This window comes from Suncus etruscus, chromosome 6 (assembly GCF_024139225.1).
Source record: "Suncus etruscus isolate mSunEtr1 chromosome 6, mSunEtr1.pri.cur, whole genome shotgun sequence".
NCBI lineage: Eukaryota > Metazoa > Chordata > Mammalia > Eulipotyphla > Soricidae > Suncus > Suncus etruscus.
In genome coordinates this window covers 100,634,563-100,650,474 of record NC_064853.1, presented here as the reverse complement: position 1 = coordinate 100,650,474, position 15,912 = coordinate 100,634,563, and the positions used below count along the sequence as shown (strand labels likewise).

Here is a 15,912-nt window from a genome sequence, read left to right as displayed (position 1 = left end):
AAATTAATTTTTTGTTATTGTTGTTACTTGATTTTGGTTTTTATTTTTGTGCTTTGTTTTGTTTTTATCTCAGGACCATGATTATTGTTTGGTTGTTGTCTTTATTGAAGGGGTGCTTATTGCTGTCATGCTTTTCTTTTTTTAAAATTTTTTTGTATTCTTGTTATGATTTTTTTCTTCCCTTTTCCCTTCCTTCTCTTAAATTAATATTTATAGCCTATAGAAGGACTCTTCTCATTTTTTTTTTTGGCTTGTTTTATTCCCCCCCCCCGCCCTTTTATTCTTTTCTTCTAACAGAAAGACATAACTTGAACCTCTTGTTCTGCCTCACAAATTGAGGGAGAAATAATGGAGGGTACCAAGACCCAACAGTCATGTGAACATCGAGTAGAAATAAAAAATGATCAGACTTAAATACCAAATTCAAAGCCAACAACAACAGAATCAATACCCAATCTACAATAAGCTAGACACAGAGGGGACTACTTATACTAGCAGCCCAGGGGGCAAAGGAGGAGGCTATGGATGCATGCTGGGAACAGGGGTGGAGGGAGGACAACATTGGTGGTTTGAATGCACCTGACTCAATGTCACTATATACCTAAAATATTACTGTGAAAGATTTGTAATCCACTTTGGTCAAAATAAAAATTATTTAAAGAAAAGGGTTAAAATTTTCATTATTACTTAAACTGAATAAATTTAGTATATTATAGAAGTCTACCCATATTTCAGATTGATCTGAGTCAATGGAGTATCAGGTATAAGGAAGAAAGAGGAAAGTCTAATACTCAGAAAAGTTGGCATCGAAAATGGAACTATTTGTTAGTTCATTCACTTATTGTTCATTTCTTATGACTAGGACAATGATGACCTATGGTTTTCAGTACTTATTTTTACTCTTACAAAATGAAAAGATTCCTGTGCTAAAGAGAAATAAAACAACAAATCTGAACATTTAGTCACAGGTAACTAATAAAAAATGTAATGGCACTAACTTCTTGCACAAACTCATCATAGATGACTATACATTCAAGTCGTGACACTGGATAAAGATTAGGTATTTAGTTCTACAAATAAATATATGATACAAACTAAAATAAATGAAAGGTATATATTCAATTACTGATTACAAAGGGAAAAACTTCATTTACCAGGTATTTATTAACTAGACTTATGCTGGATCCAGCCCCAGGTGAAAGGGGTTGAAGAAGGGACATAAGACAATGAAATAGAAATAAAAGAAAAATGTGTGAAGAGAATAGGCTAACTGCTTTACGAACTGTCATTCACTATCAGTGTACTTCACCCAGTATTTGTCTTTAACTTTTTATTTCCATTTGAACTATAGTTTCCAAACTCTGTCGAATATCAGAATCGTCTCGCAAGCAAAAACTCCTTTAAGGACCTTACAAATTAAGACATTTAACCTTGGAAGAGATCCAAGGCATCAGTTGCTTTTAAATATTCCCAGGCAACATGAAAAAAAGGTTTGGGAATTGTCGCCTAAAAGCTTAATCATTAGCTTATGTGTTAGTAGCTAAAGTTCAAGATGCATTAAAACTTTAAATTTCATTCGAATCACCTGTATTCTAAATTTGTGCTTAATACAGTATCAATTTTGCTATTTTCTATTTACTATATATAGTTTCAAGAATTAAATTTTTATTTTTTTGGGTCACACACTCCTGGCTCTATGCTCAGAAATCACCCCTGGCAGGCTCGAAGGACTATATAGGATGCTGGGATTCGAACCACCGTCCTTCTGCATGCAAGGCAAACGCCTTACCTCCATGCTATCTCTCCGGCCCAATTAAAACTTTCTTTAATTGAAAAGTAGTTCCACAGAAAGAATCCAGTTGATTTTATATTTAAATATATGAGTATCTTATATTTCAAACCTTATATCAGACTTTGTGAATCCTCCTATAATCAAGAATGTTAATATTTCACCAAAATTCCAATATCATCAGATAGACACAATAATCAGAAAAAAATTGTAAATAAATTTATGTAGCCAAGTCCCTCTACCAACTAAAATGGGGTGGACTGGGACAGGGAGTATGTACATTTATACATGTGTCTGCACACATGTGATCACACACACAAAATTCTCTGGCTTTCAGAATTTTTTTTTGTGTGTGTGTCTGTGTTTTTTTGGGTCACACCCGGCAGTGCTCAGGGGTTATTCCTGGCTCCAGACTCAGAAATTGCTCCTGGCAGGCACGGGGGACCATATGGGACGCCGGGATTTGAACCAATGACCTCCTGCATGAAAGGCAAATGCCTTACCTAGATGCTATCTCTCTGGCCCCGCTTTCAGAATTTTTTCAGGAAATTAAAGAATGGAGACAAATATGGACACACATGAAAATAGGTCTCCTGTAGACAAAGTCTCAACAAACTTCCCTGATGTGACCAAACATTTTGAAACAGAACTAAAGATACATAGATGCTTTTTTTCGTTTGTTTGTATTTGGGCCACACCTGGTGAGGGTGTTACCTCCTGGCTATGCATTCAGAAATCGCTCCTGGCTTGGGGGACGCTGGGGGATCAAACCCTGGTCCATCCTAGGTTAATGCGTGCAGGTCAAACACCCTCCTGCTTGCGCCACCGCTCCGGCCCACATAGGTGCATTTTTTTTATATACTGCTAAAGGTGGACACCTGATGAGAAAGACATATATTTTGAACTGTTCAAGTGTGTTGTAGCACTTTCCAGTTAAAAAAGAAAATTTACAGCCTTGGCCTCAGAGTATAGCTAGGAGAAGAGAAAAAACTGAGTATAAGAGGAGAAACACAAATATAAAAAAATATATAGGGGCCAGAGGCCAGAAGGTCTCAGGTGCACTGGTAGTGTTTAAAAAGGACAGAACGAAATATCCACAACAAAGGCTAATAAATAAATAAATAAATAAATAAATAAATAAATAAAAATCAAGACACCCAAACTTTAACAATCTAAACTTAAAAATGGGTCTGTTAAACTGACAGGCTGGGGGACCGGGGTGGTGGTGGTATAGAGTGTACTTGGGGAACACTGATGGTGGGATTGGCCCTGATTTTTTGTATGTCTGAAACCTCACTATGAAGGACTTTGTAAATCACAAGGGTTTCAATTAAAAAAAAAAACAAAAAACAAACCCAGTACCCATACTGCGTGCATACAGACACAGACACATAGACAAAGATGCGCGCACACACACACACGCGCACACACACACACACGCGCGCACACACACACACGCGCGCGCACACACACACACACACACACACACACACACACACACACACACACAGAGGCAAATCAATAAAAGGAAATCTATTGGGGACCTGAGTGATAGTTCAGCTGACAGGCCTTGCAAGCACCTGGGTTCGATCCCTTGCATTCCATATAGTTCCATGAGTCCTCCAGATAAGAGAGATTCCTGCAAGCAGAACCAGGAGTAACCCCTGAGCACTGCCAAGGGCAGTCCCCTCAAAATAGCAAAATAAGAAAACTATTATTAATAAGAAAAAGCCAAGGTCTAGTGGGGGTACAGACAGAGAGGGGGAAATGGAAATCATATTTGTTATTTATTTAGGTTTTTGAGTCACACTCAGTGGTGTTTAGGTTTACTTCAGGCTCTGTGCTCAGAAATCGCTCCTGGCAGGTAGGGATCTTATGGGATGAACTGAACAAGAATTGAATGGGAATTGAACACAAGTCTGTCCACGGTTGGCCAGGTGCGAGGCAAACACCCTGCTGCTGTGATATCACTCCAAAATCATATTTAAATGAAAAATTTAACATTTAAAACAAAGTATCAAAAATTAAACACTAGTGATCTAAAACAATACATAAATTGAGTACAGAATAAATACACTACAAAAATTAAAACGCTTTATTTTAACTTTTTTTTTATTTTTGGTTTTTGGGCCACACCCGGTGGTGCTCAGGGGTCATTCCTGGCTATCTGCTCAGAAATAGCTCCTGGCAGGCACGGGGGACCATATGGGACACCGGGATTCGAACCAACCACCTTTGGTCCTGGATTGGCTGCTTGCAAGGCAAACGCCGCTGTGCTATCTCTCCGACCTCTTATTTTAACATTTTCAATCAGTGTAAAATTGACAAAATGTTAGGACAAACAAATTAAAATGATTTATACATGCTTAATCAGTAATGACTAGCAATGATTATTTACTTTGGGTATTTGAGCCACATCTGGTTGTGCTCAAAAGGCTATTTCTGGCTCTGTGCTCAGAAGTGACCCCTGTCGATGCTTGGATAATCAGATGCAGTACCAGGAGCTGAACCAGGGTTGACTACAGGCAAGACAAACACTAATTACCCTTGCACTAACTAATCTCTTTGTTTTGAACAGCAACAACAAAAAACAGAAATCAGAATACACTTGAGAAGTATTATAAATAAGAACTAAATTCTACACATATACACATAGATACCACTCAAGAATGAGGGGCAAGAAGGAAAACACTGATCTACTTTTAAGATAAATATCATACTGTAAATGGTTTGATTTTTTTTTTATATTTAATTTGGGGGAGGGATTGGTTTGTGTCACACCCAGCGGCACTCAGGGGAATGCTGGGAATTGAAACGGTGTCCGTCCCGTGTTGGCTGCATTCTTCAAGGCAAACGCCCTGTTGCTGTGCTATCAAACCGGCCCTAGATTGTTTGATTTTTAATACCCTTTTCCTTGAGCATATAACAAGACTTTCACATTTATAAAACCCAGGCATGGGTAGTGGAGATAATGCCATCTCCCCACAATGTAATCAGCCCTCAGTGATTATTATGAGGGGGGAGGGCCCCACACCAGGTGATGCTCAGAGTTTATTCCTGGCTATGAGCTCAGAAATTGCTCCTGGCTTGGGGGACCATATGGGACGCTAGGGGATGGAACCGTGGTCCATCCTAGGTTAGCGTGTGCAAGGCAAATGCCCTACCACTTAAGCCACTGCTCCAGCCCCTGTAATTATTAATTTTAAATAGCATAGATTATCATACAACTGAAATGTAAAGTCTTCTCTTATAGTAAGCACCATTTTCTTAAAAAAGCAGTAAACATATTTATTATTTAAAAAAAACAAAAACTGTAAATATTAAAATGCTATACCTCATCAAATTCTTCAGTCATTTTTCTGATGATTTCTGCATTCTGCATATTTCGAAACATCTCTATTCTCACAGTACCTGTGAAACAACAGATTTAAGTTATTCTTTTCTACCCAGGCTAAACATTAAATTCAATCTGATCATTATTTCAAAAGTTTTATATTTTTTAATTAAAAATAACACACTTTTGCCTTTCTTTCCTCAAATTCTTATTTATTTATTCTGAGCACAGATACAGGAGTAGGCCACTCACCACTATGAGGGATGACCCAAAACCAAAATAATAAAGGGGATGGTGGAGGAACCACCAAAAAAATAAAAATGCAATACTGTCCTCCCATCTTCCTTTTTTCCCCCCTCAAAATGGTTCTGATTTATTGAAAGTCTTATGATTACATACATTTTTTTGTTTTTTGTTTTTGGAGCCACACTTATTTAATGCTGAAGGGTTACTTCTGACTAAGTGCTCAGAAATTGCCCCTGGCTTGGGGGGACCACATGGGACGCTGGGGGAATCAAACCGCAGTCCTTCCTTGGCTAGTGCTGGCAAGGCAGACACCTTACCTCTAGCACTACTTCACGCCCCCCCCCCCCTTTTTTTGGTCACACCCAGCGGTGCTCAGGGGTTACTCCTGGCTCTGCACTCAGAAACCGCTCCTGGCAGGCACGGGGGACCATATGGGATGCCGGGATTCAAACTACCATCTGTCCTGGATCGGCTGTGTGCAAGACAAATGCCGTACCACTGTGCTATCTCTCCAGACTCTGATTACATACATTTTAATTTCTCAGTCCTTGAAGAGTACCATTGGAACTCTGATGCAATGGCACTAACTCTCTAGAATGCTTTGGATAGAATATTCATTTTGGATAGAATAATTCTTCAAATCAATAAATGTAAAATATTTTCTTATTTTCCAGTGTCCTATTTCTTCCAACAGTGTCTTCCAGTTTTCTTTTCTTTTCTTTTCTTTTTTTTTTGGTTTTTTGGGCCACACCCGGCGGCACTCAGGGATTACTCCTGGCTATCTGCTCAGAAATAGCTCCTGGCAGGCACGGGGGACCATATGGGACACCAGGATTTGAACCAACCACCTTTGGTCCTGGATTGGCTGCTTGCAAGGCAAACACCGCTGTGCTATCTCTCCGGGCCCTCCAGTTTTCAATCTGTAACGAGTTCCAGTTTTCAATGTATAAACCAGCCTTTCACATCTTCTATTAAGATGATTCCTAGTTACCTAATGTTTTATATGGGTTGTCTTTTTTCTTTTTCAGTTCTTTATTTTATATGGAATATAAACAAATTATTGTGTATCTGTATTAGTTTATAGTTTCTAAGAGGTTATTTTGTTTTTGTTGTTGCTGCTATTGTTTTGGGGCAACATCCTGCAGTGCTCAGGGTTTACTCCTAGCTCTGTTCTCAGGGGATCTTGAGAGATTCTTGAGAGAATTCAGATTGATTGCATGCAAGGCAAATGCTTTCCCCAATGTGCTATCATTCTGGCCTCTAGTTTGTAAAAGTTTTAAGAGGAGTCTTTAGAATCTTCTAGGTGTATTTTCATATCACATAATGAATGATAGTTTAACTTCTTTTCCAAGTTGATCCGTTTGATTTGTATATTGCTTTGACAAGAACTTCCAAAACTATACTGAATAATAGTTGAAAATATCAACATTCTTTTCTTATTTGATAGGGAAGACTTTCAGGTTTTTATCACTGAGTATGATATAGGCTATTGGTTTGCGATAAATGCTGTTACTAAATTTGGACTAAAATGAAAAGATATCCTAATGAATGGGAGGAAGTAATTGCACACAATATAAGAGAAAAAAGGCTAACATCCAAGATGCATAAAACACGAAGTAAAACAATACAGAAACTAACAACCTCATTAAAACTTGGAGGAGGGGTCAGGAGATAGTATAGTACTGTAGTTAGAGATCATGCTTAGCATGGATTCTGGGTGAGGACCTGAAGACCTGGTAATGCAGGGAGTAAGCAGCATCTCAAGCTTGGGCCCTTGCATTGAAACAACTAGCCTGGTTGGCTGAGAATCATTCATTGATAGGGTCCCAGATCTTCCTGAGCATCACTTGGGAGGTTGAAGGAGAGAGAAAAACACAGAGAAAATAGATACTTCCATGAAGAGGAGAACTGAACAGGTCTTCCCATAATTAACAATAAGAATAGAGACGAATTGTCTTATAGCAACTATAACATATAGCAAGCCCTTAAGAAATCATTCTAGAGTGAGTGTTCCCACGCTAGTAAAGTGGACCAAGATTCTTTACCAATGCCTTTATTTGATTTGATTAACTTACTTTATTTTACTTTCAGTGTAAAGATATCATTGCCAATCTCTTATCTTCCTTCCTTTCTTGATAGTACTGTATTCCAGGTGAGGTTGAATTCTAATCTTTAAAATTATACTACCACCTTAAAATAGATGTTAATATACTACCATCTTAAATAGAGTGGCAATTTTCAACTATTGGTCTTTGTACACTGGAGGTTTGTATGTTTTAAAATGTCAAAAAACACTTCTAAAGATTTGTGGTAATCATGCATTGAGATCAAATGGTTTCTTCTTGAGTTTTCTTTTTTTTTTTTTTTTTTTTGGGTCACACCCGGCAGTGCTCAGGGGTTATTCCTGGCTCCAGGCTCAGAAATTGCTCCTGGCAGGCACGGGGGACCATATGGGACGCTGGGATTCGAACCGATGACCTCCTGCATGAAAGGCAAACGCCTTACCTCCATGCTATCTCTCCAGCCCCACTTCTTGAGTTTTCTAATAGTGATTTTATTTAACTGATTCATGCTGATGGGATATTCCTTAATAAATGTAATTTCTTGTAACTGTACCTTAAAGAAGGCTTTAAAACATATTTGTCAAAAAAAAAAAAAAAACAAAACAACTCAGGATATGAAAGTAGAATTAAGTTAACTATATGAAATTTAAGTCTTGGGGACTGGAGACACTGGCCACTGGTGAGGTGTTTGATGTGCACATGACTGGCTGAGTTCAACCCCTGACAGCCCATATGGTCCTCCAAGAAACAAAACAAAACAAAACAAAATTAAGATTATATTGGCACAATTTTGATATTTAATTTCAGATACTCCTTTATCATTTTGGAAGTTAACATAAAAACTTAGCTCTTTAGTGAACAGTTCTGGAAGTCAAAATACTATTTTTGCTTGTTGACAGTTTAATCCCTCCATCCAGCACTGTCTGTTAAATTCACCCATCATCGTTTGAAGCAGGGATAAAAGTGACGACTCCAGAATTTTCCCATCACCCCCTGTACCTCCAAAGTAGAAACCGCTGGATATAATAGTACTAAACATACCTGTCCCAAATGCCATAAGGGTAAGTCAATTAAATAAGATCAGTATCAGAAAAGTCAAGAAGAAACCATCTGATCTCAATAAATAAAAATCACAAACCTTTAGAAGTGATTTTCAACATTTTAAAACATGCAAATCTCCAGTCTACACAGACCAATAGTTGAAAACCACTACTCTAAACAAATGAAATAGACCAGTGGTTTTCAATCTTTTTTATCTGCAGATTAATAGTAATCCTCAGGGACTTTTAAATGACACAGGACACTTTCTCACCACCTGTTATTTTCAAATCAAACACTTTTTTATTCCTTTACTCTATGATGCTAGAACAGAACTTAGCCTACTTTATTACCCTTCCATATTAGATATCAAGAAAGGCAGAGGATGGAAGGCAGACAGAATTTTGGCAACAAAATGATTTACCCAAATAAGTGGCGATTTTATGTTCATAGCTCATAGTTCAGCTCATTAAAAAAAAATAACAAAACCTAAATTCAGGATGAAAAACAGTAAAGTGTTTAGGAAGAACAGGATGGTCTGACTCTGTTCAATCTGATATTACAAGGCTTCCAAAACATTTCTGGTGTGGCCCTGTAGGTACTCTACAAGACCAAAACAGTTACCACAATCTCAAGTCTCTTCACTGAACCACAGCCAGCTGAATATCAACAGGAATACTGCGTGGGAAGCATCATTTCCCACCCCCAACAAAAATTAATGAACCTCAGTTGGAAAGATCATACACAGCTTAAAGTACTTGCATCATTTGATCAGTGGCATGACATATAGCCCCCAGAGAATCAGCAGCAATATGATTAAGCACAGAGCAGGATCTGAACACCATCAGGAATAGATCAAAACAAAATAGGTATGGATCTTGGGGGACCGAGAAATAGATAGTACAGGGTGTAAGGTGCTTATTTTGCATGCAGCAGATCCCAGGTTGATCCCCAGATCCTCCAGAAATCATCCCTGATCACAGAGCAAGAAATATGGTCAGAACACAGCAAACTGTGGCCCAATAATTGGGTAGGAGAGAAAACAGGAACAAAAAGAACCCCTGAAGTCTGGTATGACTGAAATATATTAACCGAAGAACACCTGTCCTTAAAAATGCTTTTCCTGGGGGCTGGAGAGATAGCATGAAGGTAAGGTGTTTGCCTTTCATGCAGGAAGTCATCAGTTCAAATCCCGGCGCCCCATATGGTCCCCTGTGCCTGCCAGGAGCAATTTCTGAGCCTGGAGCCAGGAATAACCCCTGAGCACTGCCGGGTGTGACCCACAAAAAAAACCCCCCCAAAAAACCAAAAAAACTTTTCCTTTCTTTTTTTTGGGGGGGTGGGGGGGTTTGGGTCACACCCGGCAGCACTCAGGGTACTCTTGGCTCTAGGCTCAGAAATCGCTTCTGGCAGGCTCAGGGACCATATGGGATGCCAGGATTTGAACTGATGACCTCCTGCATGACAGGCAAACGCCTTACCTTCAGGCAATCTCTTCGGCCCCACAGTAATGCTTTTCTAATTAATTGTTCCATATGTGAATCACCTTAATTCAGTTTCTTTTTTTAAGAGTGAATTATAAAATATTTATCAGTAAAATCAAATTTGGTGATGAATCATAAATATATTTTAACAAATACAAATATTTTGGTAGTGGCATTTTCTGTTGCACTTTTACTTAACTAAAACTTATAGATATCAAGTTGTAAACCAAAATTATGTGAGAATAGATAAATTAATTATTTATCATAAATTAATATGGACAAATTAATAAAGAAAGTATGAATCATTAAAAAGGAAATATTCAGGCACTTGAAAGGACTAGGAACACAAAACATTTAAATTAAATATTAAAAGCTTGGAAATAAAGTGAAAGTTAAACAGAATAATGTGCATTTCAAGATTAATTCTTGAACTATCTTAGAGTATAAGTTTCACTTCTGTAAACTTTTGAATCTTTTGGAATATGAAAAGTAGTAATTGCAGTTATTTTTCCAGTGAGGTTTGTCTCTAGATGGCAGTCTACACACTTAACATTTCTTAAAAAAAAAAAAACCAAAAAAAAAAACCTTATATATACACTTCATGCTCTAAACACAAAAGCTAAACATCAAACTAAATACTAAAATAAAAATTCAGATATTGGCACATTAATCCCAATTAAGTAGATTTTCAAGATTGCACATAATTAATTTACATCAAGAACACATCATTTTGTAAATATTGAAATCTGTTAGAGTTGATTTGAGCTGCTACAATAGTAAGTACTATATTGCAGCTATAAAAACTTTTCAACTATTTCTATGAAAGAACTAACATTAAATTTAACTTATGAAAAAATTTCCAACTGAACTGAGTTTACATGGTGCAGGGGATACCGGGAAGGGGTCTTGGGGTGAAGCAGGCTCTTGTGATAATAGGCCTAATGTGAAATGATGCATGCAGAAAAGTGTGATTAACAGTAAAATAAATCGTGGTACCTCAATAAAATTCAAACTCAGGTTTAGGACTTGTGCTGTTCACATAAGGCAAGAATTAAAGAAGGAAGTTTACCACAGGAAGAATGTAGGGAAGGAATACTAGTACAATGGTTGGGTAGAGAGGAGTGGAGATTGTGATGCTGGAATGTTCCATGTATGAAACTCTAATAACTATTTACAAGACACAGTAACTAAGAATGTGAAATTTAAGAATTAAAGAAAATAAAAAAATAAAATAAAAAGAAAGAAAAGGATCTAATTTGGGTGGGGGGCACACATGGTGACACTCAGGGGTTACTCCTGACTATGCACTCAGAAATCACTCCTGGCTTGGGGGACCGACCATATGGCACGCTAAACGATTGAGCTATGATCCTTCCTACTAGGTCAGCCCTGTGAAAAGCAAACACCCTTTTGCTGAGCTATCGATCCAGCCCCAAGAAAAAAATCTAACTTTTATTAATATTTATCCGTTACTCATTTGATTCTAGACAGATAGGTCCTTTTAGTCTATGGTACTGCACGAATTCCTATATATCTATGAATTTTTGAAACTGAAAATTAAACTGTAAATTTTTTTTGGAAAAGGGTCATATATTTTAAGAATATTATTTGAGGGTTTTTTTGGGTTGGCCCACACACGGTGACACTCGGGGGTTACTTCTGACTATGCGCTCAAAATCACTCCTGGCTTGGGGGAACAGATAGGATGCCAGGATCAAACACAGGTCCAACCTGGGTCAGCTGCATGCAAGGCAAATGCTATACCAGTATGCTATCACTCCAGCCCCAAATTTTCAGAATATTATTAAAGGAATATGAGAACCCAAGTATCTTGGGTTTTTGTTTTGTTTTTTTTTGACAGTCAGCACTACATATCTGAACAGTTACATCATATAGATAATATAATTCAGGATTTAAATATTTTAGATAATTTGGGGTTTTAGAATATCTATAAAACTATACATAAAAAAACAACTCCCCCCTTTGCACTTGTAAATAAGATACATCAGCAAAAGCCCCAAATAATTTAAATAACACTTTTATAAATTCCTTCTATTTTGCACCAATATCAACTCATCTTTTGTTTATAATTTATTTTTATTTTCTTTTTGGTTTTTGGGCCACACCCGGCGGCACTCAGGGATTACTCCTGGCTATCTGCTCAGAAATAGCTCCTGGCAGGCACGGGGGACCATATGGGACACTGGGATTTGAACCAACCAACTTGGGTCCTGGGTCGGCTGCTTGCAAGGCAAATGCCGCTGTGCTATCTCTCCGGGCCCTTGTTTATAATTTTCTACTTTATCAAATAGTTATTATGTACTGAATTTTTCGGCATATAAGACGACCGGGCGTATAAGATGACTCCCTAATTTTAGACTTCCTCTCTGACTCATCTGAGCAGGCTTTTTACAGTGTAGATTCGGGTACAGAACATTGTCTAATTTGCATGCATCAAAAGCCTGCTTGGGGCCCGGAGAGATAAAATTTTTTTACATAATCTCCTCCATTACTATAATGCCAAGTGTGTATGTAAGTATGAGAGTCAGTAGGCACTATAGATCAAATCCACGATCACACACATGCATACCATGTATTCTACCACTTGAGTCACATTTCCCCTACCACAGAATATCTTTTAATATAAAATTGTTAATGTTTTTTCCTTTACATTATATAACAGGGGTCTTCAAACTATGGCCCGCGGGCCACATATTGTATTTATTCCCATTTTGTTTCTTTACTTCTAAATAAGATATATGCAGTGTGCATAGAAATTTGTTCATAATTTTTGTTTTTACTATAATCTGGCCCTCTAACAGTCTGAAGGACAGTGAACTGGCCCCCTGTTTAAAAAGTTTGAGGACCCCTGTTATATAATATCATGAGGTTTTGGGAAGATGATCAAAGAGAATAAGTACATAGGGTCAAAATAAGATATTCCAAAACATGTCACCTCAGCATATGCAAAGTGCAATGTGCCTAATCACTAATTTTAATCAAAATACTCAGGAAATGGTCTGTATACAATGAACACATTGATTCTATCTGTGTCTTTAAAAGCAGGAAATGAATTATCCACCTTAAAAAAATACCTTCTCTAAAACAGAAGGATAGAAGGCATCCTTATTAAAAGAGAGTATTATTAAAAATAAAAAATAAAGGATAGTAAAAATATTTAAAAAAATAAATAAAAGAGTGTCAAGAAGGCTGTAAATAAAATCTGTAACTTTTTTATTTTAGGCTCAGTGGTTTACAATGCTGTTACTACTAGGGTTTCAAGTATGACTTATGACAGCAACACACCCTCCACCAGAGTGTCTACTTCCTTCCACCATAGTCCCAGTGTCCATCTCAGTTTTCTACTGAAGATCAGTTTTCAGATTATGTTCTTTGTTAATTTTTATATTTGTTATATATATATGCTTCTTTGTATTCCAAGTGTAGTCTTTGTTTTCCAAGTATGATCATTCCTGCCTGTCCTTCAACTTGTTGCTACCTGAATAAATCTTGTTACTGCTTAGATCCAAATATTATCACTTCTTTAAACTCAAATTAACATTATTGTCAATTCAATTTTTAGGTAAAAAAGCTAATAAAACATGTTAAGCTTTGGTCACTTTGTTTTTGTCCGGAAGGACAAATTGGGATTTCTCATTCCAATTACATAAGAATGAAATAAAAATATTTTTTCTATCTTGTGTATGTCCCATTTGATAAGACCTAGAAGATGAAGGAAATTTTTTTTTACCTTAAAGTGTTATTTATTCTTAGCACATCTAAACAAGGGTACATAAGAATGAAATAAAAATATTTTTTCTATCTTGTGTATGTCCCATTTGATAAGACCTAGAAGATGAAGGAAATTTTTTTACCTTAAAGTGTTATTTATTCTTAGCACATCTAAACAAGGGAACAACTATTAACATAAATAAATTATATCTATTATTAATCCTAATCATATATCTAAGTTAGTAATGTCTGTCATGGTCTTTACTTGCAGGAAGAACAGAAGACTTAAAGAAGTCAAAAAAATAAATAAAACTATAATCATGACATAAAATTTTGATATATTTATCTCTGGGACTGCTAAAAGTAAATTATAAGAATATAAAATACCTTAACATAACAATAGAACAACAGTAAGATACTAGTTAAATATACATTGAAAATGTTTTATATTAACGATTTTTTTAATATTAACAAATTTGGGCCAGGAGAGATAGCACAGTGGCGGTTTGCCTTGCAAGCAACCGATCCAGGACCAAAGGTGGTTGGTTCGAATCTCGGTGTCCCTTAGGTCCCCCGTGCCTGCCAGGAGCTATTTCTGAGCAGACAGCAGGAGTAACCCCTGAGCAATGCCAGGTGTGGCCCAAAAACCAAAGGAAAAAAAAAAAAAACAAACAAATTTAAGACACATGAATGGTCTGGAAAACTACATGTTCTATAATACAGGATTCAAAGTATATGAAGTGAAGAATAAAAATAAACAAATCTAAGTTAGAGAATCCTATGTATAAAACTAAGATAGATACTTAGGAAAATTTTGACGAAATTAATCTCAAGAAGCAATAGCTTGTCAAGGATCAGGAGATAACTCAAAGGACTGCTGTATATGCTTTGCCAGCCCATGCTTTGAATCCTAGTATCAACTGCTAGAGTCAGGAGTAGCCCAACAGTAGTAGCCCAAGTACTGTCAAGGTGGATAAAAACCAAAACTGTATGTGTGTGTGTGTGTGTGTGTGTGTGTGTGTGTGTTTTCTTATAAAAATAACAACATCATAGCAGAACTACTTAAAGGAAATTACATAAATAAACTAACAAAAATAATTTACTTTTACCAGGTCATGGGCCACCGAGATAGCACAATGGGTAGGGTGTTTGCCTTGCATGCGGCCAACCTGGACTGATCTGGATTCTATCCCGGGCATCCCATAAGGTCTCCCGATCCTGCCAGGAGCAATTTCTGAGTACAGAGCAAGGATTAACACCTGAGCACTGCCAGGTGTGGCCCCAAAACATAAACAAAATAAGACAGGTCCATATAGTTTCAATATCAAATTCTAGTATATGTTTTTAGAAATAAAAGTTATTAATCTGTAAATGTGAATTGAAAAGACTCAAAGCATGGCAAATGAAACCTGGTAATTATTCACAAGGAAGCATCAAAATATCTGGGGGAATATAAAAGACGGCCAAAAACAAACAAACAAACAAAAAAAACCCAAAAAAACTTGGCAAACAACACATATAGAAAACTGTTAATTCACTAAATATCACTAGCAAGAGCACAACACTCAAAGAGAAAAAAAAATAGCCAATAGATAAAAGATATAAACCCAATTTTCATCTACTTACAGGAGATAATGATAAAAATAGGCTCAAAGTAGTAAGTTTAAAAACAAAGTAGACAAATGGAGGCTAAAACAGCAGAGACAACCATACATATTTCTATTAGGTAAATTTCGAAGTAAAAATAGTAATGAGGCAGGGGTAGAGACTGTATGACGATTAAGCGATCAGTACAAAATATGACTTAACACTTCATTAACATCTTATGTATCAAAGGAAACAAAATATATAATGCATCTAATAAGCAGGCATGAACAGAGATACCAATGGCAACAAAACAGTAGCAGGAGCTTTTAATACCACACTCTTTCCACTACATAGATCAACCAGACAGAAAAATCAATGCAAAAACAATAGCCTTGAGTAAGAAGCTGTGGAAGAGCTACAGTTGACACATATTTATAGGGCCCTCCTCACCTGCAAAAAACTGAATATACATTCTTCTCCAATGTACATGGAAAAATCTCAATGTCTGACCCCATGCTGTGTACAAGTTCAATGAATTCATAAAGAAAGAAATCAAGAGTATCTTTTCATATCACAATGCTACAAAGAAATAAATTAACCATAAAGACAGCTTGGAAAATTCATACAGACATATTAAAC

At 36.8% G+C, this 15,912-nt stretch overlaps 1 protein-coding gene across 1 annotated transcript in view; it reads right to left on the bottom strand.

The window, feature by feature from the left end:
* The window catches only part of STAG1 (stromal antigen 1), a 363,983-nt gene that overhangs the window by 163,026 nt on the left and 185,045 nt on the right, over window positions 1-15,912 (bottom strand). Inside the window, exon 6 of the mRNA XM_049775919.1 lies at window positions 5,124-5,200. Within this exon, the coding sequence (XP_049631876.1) occupies window positions 5,124-5,200 (77 nt within the window). The remainder of the gene's footprint in view (window positions 1-5,123; window positions 5,201-15,912) is intronic.